The 19,723-nt window shown below is 33.7% G+C and overlaps 1 protein-coding gene across 10 annotated transcripts in view; it reads left to right on the forward strand.

Moving 5' to 3' along the window:
* The window catches only part of LARP4B (La ribonucleoprotein 4B), a 141,032-nt gene that overhangs the window by 45,801 nt on the left and 75,508 nt on the right, over positions 1 to 19,723 (forward strand). For 6 of the 10 annotated variants that reach the window (XM_069086547.1, XM_069086550.1, XM_069086548.1 and 3 more), the window contains one exon: positions 2,499 to 2,633. In XM_069086547.1, coding sequence (XP_068942648.1) covers positions 2,553 to 2,633 — 81 coding nt within the window. In that variant the 5' untranslated portion in view covers positions 2,499 to 2,552. Of the gene's footprint in view, positions 1 to 2,498; positions 2,634 to 9,020; positions 16,878 to 19,723 lie in introns of those variants that run through there. The other 4 variants (XR_011168054.1, XM_069086544.1, XM_069086543.1 and 1 more) reach the window with 2 other exon arrangements.

Here is a 19,723-nt window from a genome sequence, read left to right on the forward strand (position 1 = left end):
CAAACATATTCTATATATTTGCTTTATCTTTGCTGCATTTATCTTATTCCACTAACCTTTTTCTTTATTTTGTACTCAATACTAGATAATTTTGAGGAAATTACCTTGCATTATATGTTTTAAAGTCTTGGAGTATTACAACCACTCCTAGCACCCCTACTTCATCAGTTTTTGTCTTCTGTATGAACCTTAATATTCTTACTTCCTAAGTAGGCGTTCCTGCAACTAGCTATTTCCTACTTGAATCAGTCAGTAGCAACCAAAGTAATTTTTCCTAAGCATAGTTCTGACATCATGACTCCCCAATTTGTGCCTCTGATAGTTTCCTGTATCCTTTAGGATGAAATAAATAAAACTCCTCTGTTTAACTTTAAAAGTTCTATGCAGCTAAGCCCTAAACTTTCTTTTCAGCCGTAATAAACAATACTCTTTCATCTAAACTCTTGTCATACTGGCAAATTCACCTTCTCAGGTTCCTCATATGGGACCTTTCCATGTCATGCATGCATGGATGTGTGTCGTTCAGTGGAATGTAATTTCCTTGAATTATTAGAATTGTTTTGTTTTTATTAACATCAGGCATAGGTGGTACTGTTTTAAGTGGGTCAAATAGCCATTAAAAAAAAATCTAACACTAATAATACAGGACTTTGGGCAAGTCACCTAAACTCTTTGAGCCTCATTTTCTTCACCCATAAAATGGGGGAAATGTTGGCTTTAGTATTTACTTTTTAGAGTTGTGTGTAGCAAGTTTTGTATATTTTAATATATACATGACATGTAGATGTTGGCTATTATTGCTTCATTAAGACTATAGTCCTTGATAACTATTTTTACTTATTATCCGCTATTGCTTCTGTGACCTCGATTTTATTGTATTTCCAGTTATTCTTATTTTATATTTAGTAGCTTGCACATTCTAGTTTTTTGCCTATCTAATATTTGTATTTTTTTTCTCTTTTTCATAATGGGGCCATATAATTAAGTTTGTCTTATTTTTTCTCTGTACATAAACATCAGAATATAGCTTTAGACTGTGACTAAGCTTTTAAAGAACTTGTTATGTGGGATCACTACTATGGAATTGTTGTCATTGAGTCCTTTCTTTAGATATCCAATGAAATAAAATATGAATGTTTCTGCATTTCTTTTCTAGACATCTAGTAATAGTATAGGTTTTCTGAAATTCTTGATTTTGTATCAAGCCTGAGCATGTTTAGAAGCATTTATTTTTAAAAGTGATTATTTAAGAAATCTCCAGGAAAGGGGGTGAGTAGTGAATGACAAATATTTGAGGGAACATTTGTGTAAGCACACCTCCTATAATTTTTTTGTTGTATAAGCCATACTTAAAACTTTCTCTGCCATTTCCTCACCCTGCAATTTCTCTCATTAAATTACTATTTATGGGAGTAGCAGTGTGCCCCTCTGGAAAAAGCCTTGCTCCAAATGTTGGGGGAACTGGATTTGATTACTGGTTCTGTTTTACTTCCTATGTTACCTTGTGAAAGTCACTTACCCTCTTTTGGCCTCACAGTTTCCTCTTTTATAAAATGAGAGGATTAAATGAAATGACTTCTGAGTTTCCTTCCAACTCTAAATTTATTGTCCTATAATTATATATCAATATTCTTAACTAAAGTTAAGTTTTTGTATTCTTTTAGGTAAATTTTTAGAAATTTAAATAGTCATACATACCAGTATAGCTATTCTGCTATAAAAAGTTAAGTATGTTTTCAAATGTCATGGTCAGTGAGGTAAAATATTAAGTATGTAATGTTTTAATTACACTAAAGCTATCTGATTTTCATTTTTAATTTACTGTTAACATAGGAATTAAAGTGATGCTTTTTTTGTTTATGAAATGTAACTACAAGTTGGTGGTGGTTGCTGTGATATGCTGTGTGTATATATATATGTATATATAATACGAATTATGCTTAAATATCGTAATTCATGGTTAATGAGTTTGAGGATATTTCCTTAATATTTAGTCTCAAAAGTAGTTTATTAATGGATTGTTTCTGAAGACTGAGTAAACTTAAGTTATATTGATTTTTAATTTAAGAGCATTTAAAAGAGACATAGAAGAATAAGAGGCAGTGAGGTGACACAATGGACAAAGTACCCAGCCTGAAGTCAGGAAGACTTCCCAAGTTCAAACTTGACTGCAGACATTTATTAGTTGTGTGACCCTGGACAAGTCACTTAACCTGTTTGCCTCAGTTCCTCACCTGTAAAATGAGTTAGAGAAAGAAATGGCAAAGAAAACCCCAAATGGGTTGATGGAGAGTTGGACACAACTCAAACACTGAATAACAACCAAGAAAGCACTTAAAATGAAAAACTGACAGCATCAAGGATTTTTTTTTATTAATCTACTATATTTAATATATAGCATATTAATATCCAATGTACTACCAAAGTGGGTTCATTTTAAAAATTGAGAATTCTTTGTACAGCTTTTCACACTGTTTTTATTTTTTGTTACTTCATAGCACAAGAAGATTACCAGCAAAGTTCTCTCTGAGGAGTCATAAAGTAGACAGCTCATGACTTCTGATCAGGACACTAAAGTTGTGGCTGAACCGCAGGTGCAGCAAGTACAAGAAGTAAAAGACAGTTCTCACCTAGTAAGTATAATAAGTTTATGGAGTTTAGGTAAGAAGTTTAATTTCCTGAATTTCCCCTGTGTAGTAGTTTTTAACATTTCTTAAGACTACTTAATAATTTGGAAATTAAGCTACTGTCAAAAACTGCTTCTTTTGTTACTGGCAGATTTTAATATCTCATAATTTTGTGAAGTTAGAAAAAGTAGAAATAACTAGTTCCAAATAAGAGGAAGGTAAGTGATAATTTACAGAATTCATAAACCCTTATTAACTTCATGAAGAGAAATTTTTTTCTGCCCATTTGATGAGTCTTTTATGGTAAGGTGTTTTGGGAAACATTTAAGGGACATTTATTTAAAGCATTTGTTATGTATTTAAAACCTATTTTCTTTGCAAAGTAAGTAAGCTTATTTAATTTTAAAAAGTTTTTTTATGCATTGTCATTTATGGGATCATTAGTTAAAAGTGATACAGTATTTTGAATTTCTACACATTTTCTCTGGAAAACTAATTCTTTAACATTAAACCTTTGTATCTTATATCCTTTATAAAGTTAAGTGATTCGGGGTCTGTTAAAAAGTATATAACATTGCATATTTATCTTATATTTATCATTACATTCTGTGTTTACAAAAGAGCTACTTCATTTTGTCTTTAAAAAAAAAGATGGGGGCAACCTCAGACTGTGGGATTCAAGTTCTACCTCTCAGGAATACTACCTATAAGACCATGACACTGGGCAAGCCTTTTAATTGACTCAGTGCCCCAGGCAACGACTACAAATTACAGATGACCTGATACCTTCACTGGTGGAAGGAATTTCATCATTGTGAAATTTCTCACTGTAATAATGGATTCTAACTCCTTCTCCCAATAAGAGGTTTTTAAGTTAAACTGGATATATTGTTTTTGTCTAGTTTTAAATTGTTGGCAGTATGTGCAAATGATAGTGATGTTGGTAATGTTACTTTCTCAGATTAATGAGACCATATTTTCCTAGCTCTGAGTCAGGTAGCTTTTATTATGCATAAACATTCACAGAAAGTTTATTTTAGAGGTTAAAAATTATATTTTGATAGTAGGGTCTTCCATCATAGAAAATGCAAGAAGTGAGCTTTCTCTAAGAACAAAAACTTTAAAGAAGCACTTATAAGTATTTAAATGCCAGCAAAAAAAAAAAAAGTATATTCAGTATTCCCATCTCCTTTATTTTAGCAATAACAATATTGCTGTCAAGTTTGAATAAAGCTGTTGATCCAGAATATTTAATATTATTGCAAATGTCATTTGTACCACTCTTCCTGTCTTTCCCCTAATTTAGTATGAATGGCACCAGGCCATGGTTTGATAAAAAAAAATTTTTTTAAGTAACATTTTGAGTTTTAACATCTACCTACCACACACATAAAAACAGTTTTAAAGACCTGGAATATGACAATTCAGAAAGACTCTAAGGAATGAGAGAGTGAGTGAGTGAGTGAGTGAGTATGTGTGTGTGTGTGTGTGTGTGTGTGTGTGTGTGTGTGTGTGTGTGTGTGTGTGTTCAAATGGAAGAATGCTTTGAAAAGTCTCAAAAGCAGCAGTGATTTGAACCTAATTTTTTTGCATCAAGTTAACTGTTTTGGGTGGAAATTTTTTTTAAAAGGAATTTTCAAAGTGCTGAGGTTTTATTTTGTGCCAGTTTGTTAACAAGTTTTATATAAAGTTTTGTTTTTTCTTCACATATTTTAATATAGTTTTCTTTGTGAATAGCTTGACATTTTATAGTTTAATTCTTATTTAGCATATTAATTATTGATTCCAAAGTAAATTTGGTAACTTTATGGAGTACTTCTCAAAAATTTTATTTCTGTTATTTGAAATATGCAATCAGATCAAATAGAAATTTCTTATTAGTCCAAGGTAGAAAAGGCAGATATTACTTTATGGATATTTTAGAAGTTTAAAAGCATTGATCTCAAGTGTAAGGATGTGGTATTTTTGCAGAATTGTCACTTCCCATTGAATTCGTAGTAATTACCAAATGTATTTTAGAATTAATTGACTAAAGCTGTGTTTAAAAAGTTTGTTTTGAGGTTTTTATAGGTCAACAGTTGGAGGGTGGGAGGGGTAGAGAGAATAAATAGAATTTATTTGCAAGGAAGTGATTTATAACTGATATTTTTGTTTAATTTATAACCGATACTCATTGTATTATAGATATATTTTATAATGGTTTGGGAATTTAGAGCTGGAGGGGCATCTCAGAGTTTACATAGTTCAGGAGTCATAATCTTAATGTGATCCCAAACCTCTTTTCTTGTGATTGTGATTGTCAGTAGTCCTTTAGTTCTTTACTGAACCCTTTCAGGGAAATGAAAAATAATATCCTTTCAGGGAAGTGAAAAATAACTTGTCCCAAATTCTTGGAAACTTTCATCTAGTAAGATAATATCACAGTTTTAAGAGATCTTGTGAACTTATGCTTAAGGAAGAATCCCTTCTACAACATAGCCAATAGCCTTTTCTGGAAGACCTCCAATGATAGGAAACCACAGCCTCTTAAGCCAACCCATTCCACCTTTGAGATCCAGTTTTTAAGAGTGTTTTTAAAAGGAGCTTATGTAAAGCCTATGTTTGATCTTTTGTAACTTCAGTAAAACCTTCGGTGGCTGAGGAGAACCACTCTAATTCTACTCTCCCACATTATGTGGCCCTTCACATACTTGAAGACAGATTTCACTTCTCCTCTCCAGTCTTTTCTTCTTCTGGCTAGTCATACCTGATTCCTTTAGCTGATACTCATGGTATGAACTGAACCATCCTAGTTGTCCATCCATTTGGCATTCTTCAGCTTAGTAATTTCCTTTCTAAAATGAGGAGTCTAAAACAGTAATATTCTAGATGGGATCTGACCAGGGTAATTTACATTTAAATTTATTTTAGTTCATAAAGCAGTCTAAACTTTTTCACTTATTCCATTTTAGTCTTTAGGATTCTGTTTTTGACTTCATTTTCATCTGCTTTTCTCTTAAGTGAGAAATGTTTGTTTATACTCTATTCTTCTGCTTCTCCTGTTTGTTTTGCATTATTTCATAAATGTCTCTTCATATTTTTGTTTACTTAGATTTCTTGCTCTTAATTGCCCTATGATATTCCGTCACATTGATGTACTACAGTTTTTGTTGTTAACCTTTGCTTATTAGATGTTGTTTGTAGTCTGTGCAATTTATAAAGTGGTTGCTTTTTTTTTCTTTTCCTTTTTGTCTTTTAAATAGCATTTTAAATAAATAGCATTTTATCTTTAAATAGCATTTGACCCTCACAGTGAAACTTTGGGTCAAAGTGATTATTTTTGTGACTTTTGCTCTGCTCTTCCATATTCTTCAAAAAGATTCTGTGGATTTCCAGTTAATTTAGTAGTGAATGAGTATTCTCATTTCTTTGCAAACCTGTACACAGCACATTTCATAGCTTCTAACTTTATTTTGCCAGTTTGAGTAAATGGCAGTGTAGTAACTAGAAATTTTTGCACCTCTGTGTGAAAGTGGCAGAAAAGTCACTTTGCTTTTTTTTTTTTTTTTTGGAGGGAGGAAGGGCATTTGGGAATGTGACTTGGCTAAGGTCACGTGGCTAGTTTTTTGTGTTAAGTGTCTGAGGCTGGATTTGAACTCAGGTCCTCCTGACCCTAGGGCTGGTGCTCTATTCACTGTGCCACCTAGCTGCCCCAGAAAAGTCACTCTTAATTGAAATTGAATTGACCCACTCAGACTGGGGCATGTCAAGAGAAGTGGGCAGGCCTGTTAAGTTTCTAAGAATCATTCTTTACCCAGGCCCTTGGGGTGAAATCTTACCTGGAAGAATAGGACAAAAAGGAGGCTGAGCAAAAAACTTTTATTTAAAAAAAAAATCATCTTTTTTTTCCAATTGCTCATAAAAACAATTTTTAAATGTTTGTTTTCTTAAAATTTTGAGTTCCAAGTTCTCTCCCTCCCTCTCTCCTTTCTCCTCTGCCTTAGGTGGTAAACAACTTGATGTGTTTTACTTGACTGTATATGTATAACCTATATTTCTATATTAGTTATGTTGTGAAAGAAAACAGATCAAAAGGAAAAAAATAAAAAGCAGTATGCTTTTATCTGCATTCAGACTTTATCAATTCTGTCTCTGAAGATGGTGTAGCAGCAAGCACCCCAGTGTCCCCAGGGTGCCTGCTCACACAGGTTCTTGGATCTGCTTTGTTAAAGGAAAGCAACTCAAAATGGGTTAACAAGCTTACTTTAATCAGTCAGACATATATCGTTTACCTTGTTCAGGAGAAAAGGTCAGCACCCTGAACCTCAAAGTATACAGGCATAATTATCAAGACAGAAACATCAAGTAGACAGATTTCCAAACTGTCCAACCATTACATCCATACCCAGTCAACATCTGGGTTTCCACATTCTGGGTTTTTCAAAGCCGGGGGACTCTCAACAACGGCTTCCCAGAATTCAGACCAAATCACAGAATACTTCTCAAAGTGAGTCCCAAAACAAAGCTACACATCAGGGCTTATATAGCCTTCTCCTGGCTCAGAGAATGTAACAACCTTATTGACTCACTGGCCAATCAAGAAGTATCTACTGAAAAACAAGCCTCCCATCCCAGGCTTCAGGTGCACATTAGCCTAGGGGCAGGGAAGATCTTTAAAATTTACATTCTTATTACAGGTGGATAGCGCTTTTCATCATAAATCCTTTGGAATTGTCTTGAATCGTATTGCTGAGAGTAGTAGCTAGGTCATTCACAGTTGATCATCTTAAAATACTGGTTTTACTGTGTTACAATGTTCTGCTGGTTCTGTTCACATCGTTCTGCATCAGCTAATGTAAATCTTTTCAGGTTTTTCTGAAATCATCCTGCTCATCATTCCTTATAGCCCAATAGTATTCCTTCACAATCATATTCCACAAGTTGTTTAGCCTTTCCCCAATTGATGAACATCCCCTCAATTTCCAGTTCTTTACCCCCACAAAAAAGAAAAAAACTTCTGCAAATATGGCCTTTTCCTTTTTCTTTCATCCATTTGGGATACAGGAATAGTAGTGGTATTGCTGGGTCAAAGGTAGACAGTTTTATAACTCTTTGGGCATAGTTCCAAATTGCTCTCCAGAATGGTTGAATCAGTTCACACCACCACCAATATTCCCAAATCCCTTCTAGCATTTACTATTTTCTTTTTCTGATATATTAGTCAATTTGATAGGTGTGATGTGATATCTCAGAGTTGTTTTTATTTCCATTTCTCTAATCAATATTGATTTGGAGTATTTTTTCATATGACTATAGATAGCTTTAATTTTTTCATCTGAAAACTGTTCATATCCTTTGACTGTTTTATCAGTTGGGGAGTATTCTTACAGATTGACTCAGAAGAACTTTATTTTTGAGTGACATGAACTTTCAAAGTCTTCCTCCTCCCTCCCCTCCAATCTAATTATTATAAATCTAATTTATAATAACCACTTTGAGCTCAACTATTACTAGGCCTATACTGTAAAATGACCAAAGGAAAGAATAAAGGAACTCATACACTAAATAAATAAATAAATGATATGTAAATGTATACACACACATTTGTAGCTTTTCTTTTTATAATAAAGAACTTGAAACTAAAGGATGCCTATTTATCAAGCACACCTTAACAAATAAATTAAGTGTAAAGATATAACAATTTTTTTTGCACTATGAGAAATAATGAACTGGGTGGTTTTAGAGAAAATTGGGTAGACTTGTATGAACTTTAGAGTTAAATGAGCAGAAATACTAGAATAATGACATTTTAAAGAAAAATAGCTCAAAAATTTGCAAATGCCAATCAGTGTAGTATCTGCCTCTTTATGGAAAGGTGATAAAGTAAAAATTCAGAAAGAGACATTTTCAGACACATCAAATGTGAGAATTGGTTTTGCTTGATTAGACATGCTTATTACAGGAATTTTGTAACATAATAGTGGCAAGAATGCTGATTTTGGAGTCAGAGGCCTTGAATTCAGAGCCTATATCTCTGTTACTTTTACCTGTTCGACCTTATGCAAGAACCTTAGAACTTTGCTCATTTATAAAATGACAGAGTTGGATTGTATGACCTCTAAAGTCCTTTTCAGCTATGAAGCCCTGTTCCTGTGTTGGCTCTAATATTACTAGTTTCCTGTTTTCATTGTCTTTAGTGTGGTTTGCTTTCTTCTGGTTACCTTTGATGATGAAAAATGTTCAATATAAAATTTTTTTCAGATCTTTCTCACTTTTCTTCTCTTTGATGTGCTTCCACTTTCACTTAGAAATGCCCTTAGGGATGACTTTATTTACTTGGACATGTCAATAAGGTTTTTTTTTTTTAATTGATTTTAGCCTTCTACTGCTTTTTCTTGTTTTATGAGCTAGTACTACTTATAATCAGCTATTATCTTTGATTGTACTAACAAGTTTATATTCTAAATCATTGCTGCTTTTGGCTGCCTGCTAACTTGGAGTAAAAACTAAGTGAAGTATTTGCTAAGGTCTTGACTATTTTTGTTCTCCTGGTTATGGTAACTAATTTACCTCATAAAATTGTAATTAATACTATCTTTGGCCTTCTGTTATTCTTTTTTTTGCCTTTTTTGGAGGGCAGTTGGGGGTAAGTAACTTGACCAAGCTTACATGGTGTGTGTGTGTGTGTGTGTGTGTGTGTGTGTGTGTGAAGTATCTGAGGCCGGAACCGATCCTGGGTCTCCCAACTCCGGGGCCAACTCTTACTCACTGTGCCACCTAGTGGCCCCATCTGTTGTATTCTTAACCACTTAAAAAATCCTTTTCAAATTTCATCTGTCCTACTTACACATGACTTTTGATCTACTTTTATTTCATTTAGCATCTTAAATAAAATGTTATAAGCAGGAAGACAATCCTAATCCCTTGTATGGCTTCTCTGATAAATGTGTCATATGCAGTCCTGTACACCTACCTTCACCCCCCAATAATATTGAATGAAGTAGAGTGCCATTTTTCAAATAATGCTTTCAGTAGTATGTTCTATACTTAACACATTCTTCATTAAAGATTTTTGGTGAACTTGAAAGAGAACTTTTGATTTTTTCTGATTAAAATTAGGGAATTCTTTTTAGCAGATATATAATATCCCATGACATGTTTAATTTTTGGAGATTTTAATAATCCACCAGACCTTCAAGTTAAACCCTCTCCCCCCCCCAAAAAAAAAGGAAACGAAGTTTAAGGATAATAATTTAATTAGGCATAACCTGTCATGTCTTACTCTAAGTGAAAATATCTCCAGAATTATCACAAAAATCATTGATGATCATAAAGGTCCAGTTTATCCTGGGAGTTACAGTTCTGTCACATAGATTTCCCTTTCTCTAATTAGAGACAGTGGTGTATATGGAAAGAAAAACAACTCAGAAGAATTTCCAGGTAGTATTGAAAAATATCAGCCATTATTTCCTAAAATACTTTATTAATGTGATTCTAAACATTTGATTTTTTTAAAGATAAAATTAAATGAGTACAAGATAAACCCAATTGAATTATAATAAATTTAATTACAAAGTATTCATTGCAAATGCCAATATGGTTGACAGACTTTTTCAGTATGATATACTTAGAACATGCTTCTTTATCAAAATGGGAAATGTTCTACACATCAGAATTGTTAGGCTGTTCATCTAAAACTAGTTTCTAGGAAGAAGTGATAATTAGTCTTTTACCCAAAGATGAAGATGCCAGTGGAGTTCAATGTCTGTCTGTCACATTGTACATCCTAAATAAATGTTCCTTGATTATGTGCATATAGATAATCAGTGGGAACTGGGTCGGACTCAGGCTATTTTTAAAATACCCTAATTTTCAAACCAAACAAATAAGTGTGAACCAAAAATGTTATTCAGTATTCATTAAACATATGTCTAAGGCATAAAAGTTAAAATGAAGATATGAGTCTAGAAGTATAGTTATCTTTTACATGACTTTACCGAGAATATTTGGGCTAAATTCTAATGTACATGCTGTAGTTACTTGTTTTTTATTTTCTCATTCATAACAAAAAAAGCATATAAATGTGTAGAGCTATACTGTAATAATACTTTCAAAATTTGAAACTAAAGACAAAATGAAAAATTCTTGGTAGCTTTTCAATTCATGTGTGGTATAAGATGGACCTAATAAATGCTAAAAGGTCAACTTTGCTTGCTAGTCTCACCCTAAGACCTTTTGGGAATATTTTGACAGGTATTAGGTATTACATATTACGTATTAGGTACCGAATACATAACAGCCTTATTATTATATGTGATTAATTATAATATAGTACTAATGGACTGACTTGTAATGATTTGTTAAGAAGCTATAAGTTGCAAATACGAAAATCCTTTGTACTTTTTATTCTTATTTATCTTGTTAAATAATTCCCAGTTACATTACTGATTGTTTTTTGAAAGAAAATGTTAAAGTTATTTTTTTCCCCAAGTTCTCTTTTATTTGTTTTTGACTCATTGGAAACAGTGAAAAATATTCTTTGTTAAAACCAAATTGGAAGTCAGGAAACTTGCTGCTCAGCCATTCATCTGTATGTTATCTTGGGCACAGAAGGATAATTTTGCCTTTACCTAAAATCTCTCCCATTACTGTGCTATTCTATGTAGCAGAGTTCTGAAATTTCCCAATCTGATTATAACTTTCTATCCTTCATCTCTTCTATTGATGCATTCAGACTTCATTTTCATTATGACCCTTAGATGATAGGATCACATTTTTTATATCATAGCTATTAAGTTAGAATGTTGATGCTTTTATTCATACATTTACTTATTTTTCTTTGTTAGAACTGTGGTTAGTTTTTGTACTTAATCTTATAATAACTTTTTTATTATTGCCTTGATTCATCATCAGTACTACAGGAATTGTTATTCTGGGTCTACCATTGATTTATAAAGGTCTGGAGTGTCTCACCTCTGCTCTGGCTTTATTTTCTCACCTTAGTCTTGATATTGCAGTTGATCAACTCAACCAGATGTATTCTCTAATCTTGAATACAGTGTCACCATGTTATAATTGCCACTCACTCTTTACTAAACCTCGATCCTGGATTAGCTGCTCTCCTCACCCTCAGTTTTTATAGGTGACAACAGAAATCAAGGAGTTATAGCTAACATTAAGTAATGGAGATTAGCATTAAAAGTTTTGAAGATAGTACACTGGGCAGAATCTGATAAAAAAATTTAATAGGGATAAATTTAAAGTCTTAAATTTGAGTTAAAAATCAACTTCATATAAATCAGAGAGACAGGAGTAGACAGCAGTTCCTATGAAGAAAGATGGGGAGGTTTTAGGGGCTAAAGCTCAAAATGAATCAACAGTATGCTTGCTAATGTTGTTTGAAGCTTCAGTCTAGTATTGTAGAATTGATTGTCCCCTTGTATTCTTTTTTTTTTTTTTCCTTTTTGGAGGGCAGTTATGATTAAGTAACTTGCCCAAGGTCACAAGCTAGTTTTTTTGGGTGTGTGTGTTAAGTGTCTGAAGCTGGATCCTAACTCAGGTCCCCAGGTCCTTCTCACTCCAGGGCCGGCGCTCTACTCATTGCGCCACCTAGCCGCCTTTGTCTCCCTGTATTTTATCTTCATCAGCGCACACTTGGAGTATTGTGTTTGCTTCAGAGCATCACATTTTAGGAATGAGGAAACTGAGGCTCAGAGAGGTTTAGTGATTTGTCCAGAATCACACTAGGTCTAGGCAGACCTAGATTCCAAGTCCAGCATTCTATTTATTGTTACATAGTCTCTCTGTTTCAAAGGTGAGGTGGGTTTATTGTTAGTAGGAAGTGTGAGTCAAGGATAAAATATATTATTTAAAAAAAGCAAAGAAATGAGTGTTGAAGGTTTTTGTTATTAAATTTTTGCTTGTTTTTTAAAAACACTGAAGAAAGTTCAGATGGAGACAGATAAGCAGCATGGCTTTGAAACTAGCATTTTTATTTTATTCTTTCTGTTATTTCTTTTTATTAAAGTATTCAAGATTTCATGTGCAATTCCTTTTGCTATTGTTTATATATGGAAATGCTCATGTTGGTATTTGCCAAGGTCAGAATAATAAAAAAAAATTTTTTTAAAGAAAATTGTTTCCACATAGCTGTTCTTAAAATTTTGTGTATTTCTTTCTTATTGCCTTCTGTTATGTAATTTATTAGTTTGCAGAGATTCTCTAGGTGCATGAGTCATTTTTACAAGGTATGCTTTCCACAATCGTTATTAAGTTGTATATAAACAAAATCACCATAAATGGAATTACTTTAAAGGTATGAAGGTTGTTTGGCCTTTTAAATAAGTACTCAGCTTTCTGCCTTAGAAATTTGGATTTTCATATTTGGTTACTTAAATCAAGTTACTGGACAAATCTGTTTTTTAGTTAATAATTCATTAGTCATTAGGAAAGACTTCCTAATGGCAGGAGTGTTGATTTTTTTGCTTTATAAAAGTTTAATTCTAAGACCAATAAAAAGTTTGCATTCTTAGCAGTTAGAGGTTGTCTACATAAGTTCTATTATTGGTTATTAGAGAAATTCTGTTTTTATGTCTTTGGTTTAGTAACCTTTGCTTTAATCTGCTCTATACTGAAGTATATAATGGTTCCTATTTGCCAGTGGAATTTAAGAGATTATTGTTTCTAAGTGAACTTGAATTGTTACATGATACTGAACTTAGTTGTAATAATGCTCTCTATATGGTGAAAGCAACATTTGTAGCATTTATAAATTAAGTAAAATTATTAATGCCATATGCTTTATGGGGGAACACGAAATTTCCTACTATGGCTCTAAGTATAGTTTTTAGGTTTAAGAACATGTATGTATGGCATAACTTGAAAAAACTGAATACTGTGATCTGTTGTAATTGGGATTTGGGATTTGAGTGGCAGTAACATGTGAGTGTCTTGCACAGTACTATTTTTGGTTTCTGGGTGTTGGCTTCTCTTCAGTAGCTATAGAAAGCTAGTTGAGGTACATTTGGAGGTTCTGAAATGAACGGGTACTTTTAATATGATTTTTTTGAACTTTTAAACATGGGTTGCTGCTTCAGCAAAGAATTAAGCAACAGCAATAACAACGAAAAAACTGGCCTTTTAGGAAAATCTGAGGAGGAAGAAGTCCCAGAAAGCAGGATAAGTAAAACTTTATCTTCATTATTCGATACTGTGGAAGGTAAGGAGCTACACAAAGTAGAAAATAGAGCCAATGGGACAACTGCTAGAATTGGTAACTGGGAGGAGCCAAATCATAAACATCTGTTTTGGGCTAAAAAAGTGAAGTTTCCTTCTTTTCATAGTTCAGACACTGAACATGAAGTGCCATGTAGCACTAGCAATTCATTTAATTTTATTCCTTCATTAAATTTGGTACACAAGGTCTTAAATAAATATGAAAATTTAGAGAAAAATGAAAAGAAAAAAGATTTAGTTGCTTATGAGCATCTTTCTGAAAAACCTAATACTAATGCATACAATATTGATAATGGAAGTAAACTTAACATATCTGAAGATAAGAGTTCTCAAGGCTGTATCTCTCTTTCATATGCACCAGTGCTTTCAGACCAAAGCTTACAGGAAGAGATTTTTTTAAATACAAGCCATCTGGAATATTACCCAGTAACTTGTAAAAGCTCATTAGCAGAGAGGGAAATAGTGGCAAATGTCCAAATCAACAATAATAATGAGAGCAGCAAAATTTTAGATATTTCTGAAGGACAGACAGCAGATGAAAAACCAACTTATAGTGATCACAAACAAAATAGTAATTCAAGAGAGAATGAATTTTATAGTATTTGTGTTGTTGATTCTGAGTGTCTAAAAATAAATGAAGAGATATCTACTAATATGCATGGAGAAACTGCAACAGATGAAAACCATTCAGCTGTTACCAGTGAGGGAATGTGTACCATGGCATGGCCTCTAGATACTGGGAAAGAATTTTTAGTCTGGCATGCTGTACAAAGGGGAGCTAAGTTAAACACACAAGAGGAAGAATTGTCCCAGCACAAAATACTACCTCCAAATCAAGTAAAGAAAGTTTCTAATGAGGAAATTAAATGTATTACTGACCTACTAACTGAAAATGTTCCAACTTATACATTGGAAGATACTTACAGGATGTCAGATGATAATTTAAAAATAAAAGCTTATGCTGAATTTCCTAAAGCATATATAAAGAACAATCCATTACATAATGATACCATTCTATCTGAATTTAACTTTAACATAGATGATACTTCATTAAAAGACATATGTGTTGACCAAGAAGAAAGAAATTTTCCTATTTCAGACAAATTAAATCATTTGAACAGTTCATCTGTTAATTTACTCAAAGACAGTGGAGATAGTAAAATTAATGATGAACGTGATGGTACAACTGTTACTGTGGGTCAGAACTTAAGTTCCAGCAGTGAAGTGGAAAATATTTGCCTAAAAGAAATCTTAAATGACAGTAAAAGTAAAGTTGAATTAGAATTCAGCAGAACAGAGGACTTTTTTTCTGACAGTTTAGGTGAACTCCATCTAAGTGCGAATCGGTTGACCGGTTTTAAGAATTCTCAAAATAAGTTCCTTCAGCTGCACTGTGATACAAAAGATGCAGTGTCTAATTCTAATGACCATCACAGTGAATTTTCTTACATCTTGGACACCGATGAAAACATCTTAGACGAATGTAGTTTGAAAAAGGAAAAATTACAGTTTGTAAATACTGACTTACCTTTGAGATCTGAGGATCATTCCCAGTTTCAAAATGAGACAGACATTTTAGAAGATGAGAATCATGCTAAAGGTACCATTGAATCTAAACTCTTAAATCAGATACATTTATCTAGTGATATAAATATAAGCAAACCATTGACACAGACCAGAGAGACCTTAACTTGTGAATTATTTGAAGTAAACCAAGGACCAAAGAACCCAACACCTGCTCTCTCACCAGAAGTACTTGAAAGTAAAGATAAAGGTTATCTCCAGCCTTCCAGTTCTGTAAACAAAAGCTATATTTTCCCCACATCTGTCTTAGCTTGCCCTGATAATCAAATAGACTTGAAGGCATTTCATATGTTGTCCAAGGATGAAGGTGATCATCGTGGAGTAATTGAAAGTGAAACAGATCCATTAAACAGTTTAGTATCCAAAACAATCCATAGTGAGGGTAATAACTGTGAGATAGAAAGTTTGAAGTCAGATTCTGAACCTATCCTTGATCAAGAGGCAAATATATTAATCTTTAAGGAAAATTTATTGCAGAGTCAGAATGTTCTTTTGGTTTCTCATGATGACCTTGAAATTTTGAAAGACTCTGAACTGAAAAATAATCCTGAAACCCAGAAAATGGTAAATAAGTGTAAAATAGAATCTCCTAGTTTATTGCCATGTTCAATTCAGTGTTTTAATTCAAGTGTACCTCTGCCAGAAACTGAAGAGTATAACTTGAAGAGCAGTGAAAATTCACAGCTAATACAAGTGAATGAAGCTAATGATATTTCTGGTAATAATAATTCAAATGTAAATAAATCAGGATTTTATAATGAAGAAAATGAAGAAAGACCATGCAGAGAGAAGGAGGATATTGGTCTTAGTGTTAATGATTCTTTATATACTTATGAAATAAATGACCACCAGGTATGCCGTTTAGAAGACATAAATCCTGAGCCACAAATTAGGGATTATGTTTCAAGTGCCAAAGAGAATGAAGTGGAAAATTACAAGTTGACACATGAAAAACTGAAGTTTGATGACATAAAAACTCTAAGTGAAGTTGACCAAACTCAAGAGGATAAGTATATAGCTACTCCTTCTTATGACATACCTCAAGCTATTCCTATCATCTCTGTTGATGTCAAAGAAGTGGTACCACTCAATGAGAATTGTGCCCTTCATAATATGGAAGATAAATTGAATGTGTCAAAAAATCCCTTCAAAGTGGATTTCCAGGATGAATTGAATTTCCATTTCTTAAATGAACTTTCTTACTGCCAATCTGGAGGGATAACAAATCAGATATTTTCTAATAGATTTGTTAATGGTTGTAGTGCTTGCCAAATGGGGTACCAGTGGGCTAATTCAGTCCCTAAAGAGGTAATGGAAGATCTAAGCTACAAGTTACAAAATAAGCCAGAAGATTTAGAGGCTGTGTCATTTTCAGTGGAAAGCTATCCATATCAACAGCTGATACCAGAGGATGGTGGTATTTGGGGATGGCAAGAGAAACATGAAGAATTGGTAAGCATTTTTAAGTGATTTGTTGTTATTTTTAGGAACTAGGAACCCAACAAATTCTAGGATCTTTTTTTTTTTAAGTTATTACCTAGCTAGTCTACATTGCTCTTTGCTCTTTTGGTTTTGGTTTGATATAAGTGAGTGCTCTTACTCACTGCGCCACCTGGCCACCCCTAATAATTTTTTTTTAATCCAGAAGTCTTACAGTACTGAATTTTTATGTATCTGTGAGCCCAATATATCTGTTGGAAAATTTCATTTAATTTTTCTCTTTATTTAAGACTTTGCCAGTTTTATAGTCCTAAGGAAACTACATTTATCCTAAAAACAGTTTTAGTAAATGTTATCCAAAAATCTGACCCCAAGGGGAAGCCCCTCAATTTTTTTTTTTTTACATAAAGCTAACTCTGCTTCTTAATCTCATTCCCTCATTGTCCCACATAACTTAATATGAGAGTTCTATTTTAAGTTTGTTATTAAATACTATAAATTTTACTATCAGTTTGAAATTCATGAATGCTGTCATAGGCCATGAGTTTTCATTAAAAGTTGTTATATAAGTAAAAAATGTAGCATCTTTTGTAGAATAAGAAATTTTATCATTTTATAACATTGAGTAAAATATTGACACACCTGGCACTAATATTGCAATTAAATACATAGACTGATAGATTTAGAGTTAGGACCTTAAAGCCCATGAGTCCAACTCTCATTTCACAGATGAGTAAAACTAAATCTCAAAGACAAAGTGATTTACCCTGTATAGTACAGGTCCTGATTGTAAATCCTTAGACCAGTTTTGGCTACACCATGCTGTTTAAATTTCCAAGCCTTTTCAAAGCAACAGCATTAATGGAGTCATGAATGTCTAGATTATTTTGAATGGTACAATGAATAGAATGCTGGATCTTGAGTCAGGAAGACTTGTGTTCGAATCTTGCCTCAGACACTTATTAACTGTGTGACTTTATACTAGTGGACATCAGCATACATATTGCTTATCGTTCAAATGCCCTAACCACTCATTTCTTCTATTTGCTCAACTTCTGATCGCCTCACTTCTCATTCTGTCTTAGCTACACACAAAGATGGCCATACCTTTTACCTTGCTGTTACCCACAAACATACCACCTCTATGTTCAAGAATTTGGAAACCCTCTTTGTTATTCAGTTGTCTTTTGACTCTTTGGGTGTTTTGGTTTGGTGTTTTTTTTTTTTCCCCCAAAAATATTGGAGTGATTTGTTATTCTCTTTTCCAATTCATTTTACAGATGAGGAAACTGAGGCAAACAGGGTTAAGTGCTTGCCCGGGGTCATACAGCTAGTAAGAGTCTGAGACCAGATTTGAACTCAGGAAGATGAGTCTTTCTGACTGCAGTCCCTCTTTCCACTTAAAATGCAATATGTTCAAAGCAGAACTTATTTTGTGTCCCCCTTCTGCCCCATTTCTCTATTACTGAGGAGCGCAGTACCATCTTCCCAGTGCTTTAGGCTCACAAACCTTAAAATAATCCTGAATTCCTCATTATCTCTCACCCCCCCATATCCAAGCTATTCCCAAGACTTGTCCATTTCACCTTTGTAACATCTTTTAAATATGCTCCATTCTCTCCTCTGACAATGTTATCGCCCTGGTGCAGGCCCTCGCCACCTCATATCTGACTCATTTCAGGAGGCTACTAGTGGGTCTGTTTTCCTTAAGTCATTCCCCACTCCCTATTCATTCTCTGTTCAGCCACCCATGTGATTGTCTTAAAGTGCACATACTATCATTTAGGGACAGAGGGGCTTGCATGTACACATACACACACTCATAGTTAATAAACTTTCATTGGCTTCCAATTGCCTCTAGGATCAAACAGAAAATGCTCTATGTGGCATTCAGTGTCTTTTATAACCTAACCCCCTCCTACCATTCCAGTCTTCTTATACTTTAATCCCCCATACATACTCTTTGATCAGTGACACTGACTTCCTGGCTGTTCCAGAAACAAAATATGACATCTCTTAGGTGTTTTCTCTGGCAGTCTTTCATACCTAAAACTATCTTCTCAGCTCTGACTACTGACCTTCCTGGCTTCCTTTAAGTTCCACCTAAGGTCTACAGGAAGCCTTCCCTAACACCTTCTTAATTCTAGTACCTTCTCTCTATTATCTCTTATTTATCTTGTATACAGCTCGCTTTTCATGTATTTGTTTACATATTTTGTGTCCTCTCCTCCCCACCCCACCCCCCATTAGACTGTAAGCTTCTTGAGGGTAAGAACTAACATTTGCCTCTTTTTTTATCCTAGTGCTTAACACAGTGTCTGGCACATAGTTTGCACTTAATAAATCTTTGTTGATTAACTGATAAATTCTTTCTACAGACTAGATATTAGGTTCTGTCATACAAAAGTAGAACATTCTCTGCTTTAGAGTTTACAATCTACTCATGGGAAGCAGCATGTACTTAGATAAGTAATTTGGGGATGGGGAAAGGTACTAACAAACTTTGATAAAAGGAGCACTTGAACTGAGATTTGAAGGGAAGTAGGAACTTTTTCATTCTTCAGGCCACACTGCTGACTCTTAGTCACAAGACTTTGTCTACCTTGTCCATGTGCAGAGGACTATCTTCATCTGCATACACATCCTGTTCCCCACCCCATACCCCCTACACAAGTTTTTCAGCTCCCTTTTATGTATTGTCTTTACCTATTAGAATGTAAACTCCTTGAGACCATCCTTTGTATTCCCAATACAGAGCTTGGCACACAGTACATGACTAATAAATGCTTGTTGACTGACTGGCTAGCAATGTCAAAAGATAGGAATGAATTTGAGAGAACATTCTGGGCACTTTGTTC

Source organism: Petaurus breviceps, unplaced genomic scaffold (genome assembly GCF_028583685.1).
Source record: "Petaurus breviceps papuanus isolate PSGF00001 unplaced genomic scaffold, PetGlider_PUasm1.0 178, whole genome shotgun sequence".
Taxonomy (NCBI): Eukaryota; Metazoa; Chordata; class Mammalia; order Diprotodontia; family Petauridae; genus Petaurus; species Petaurus breviceps.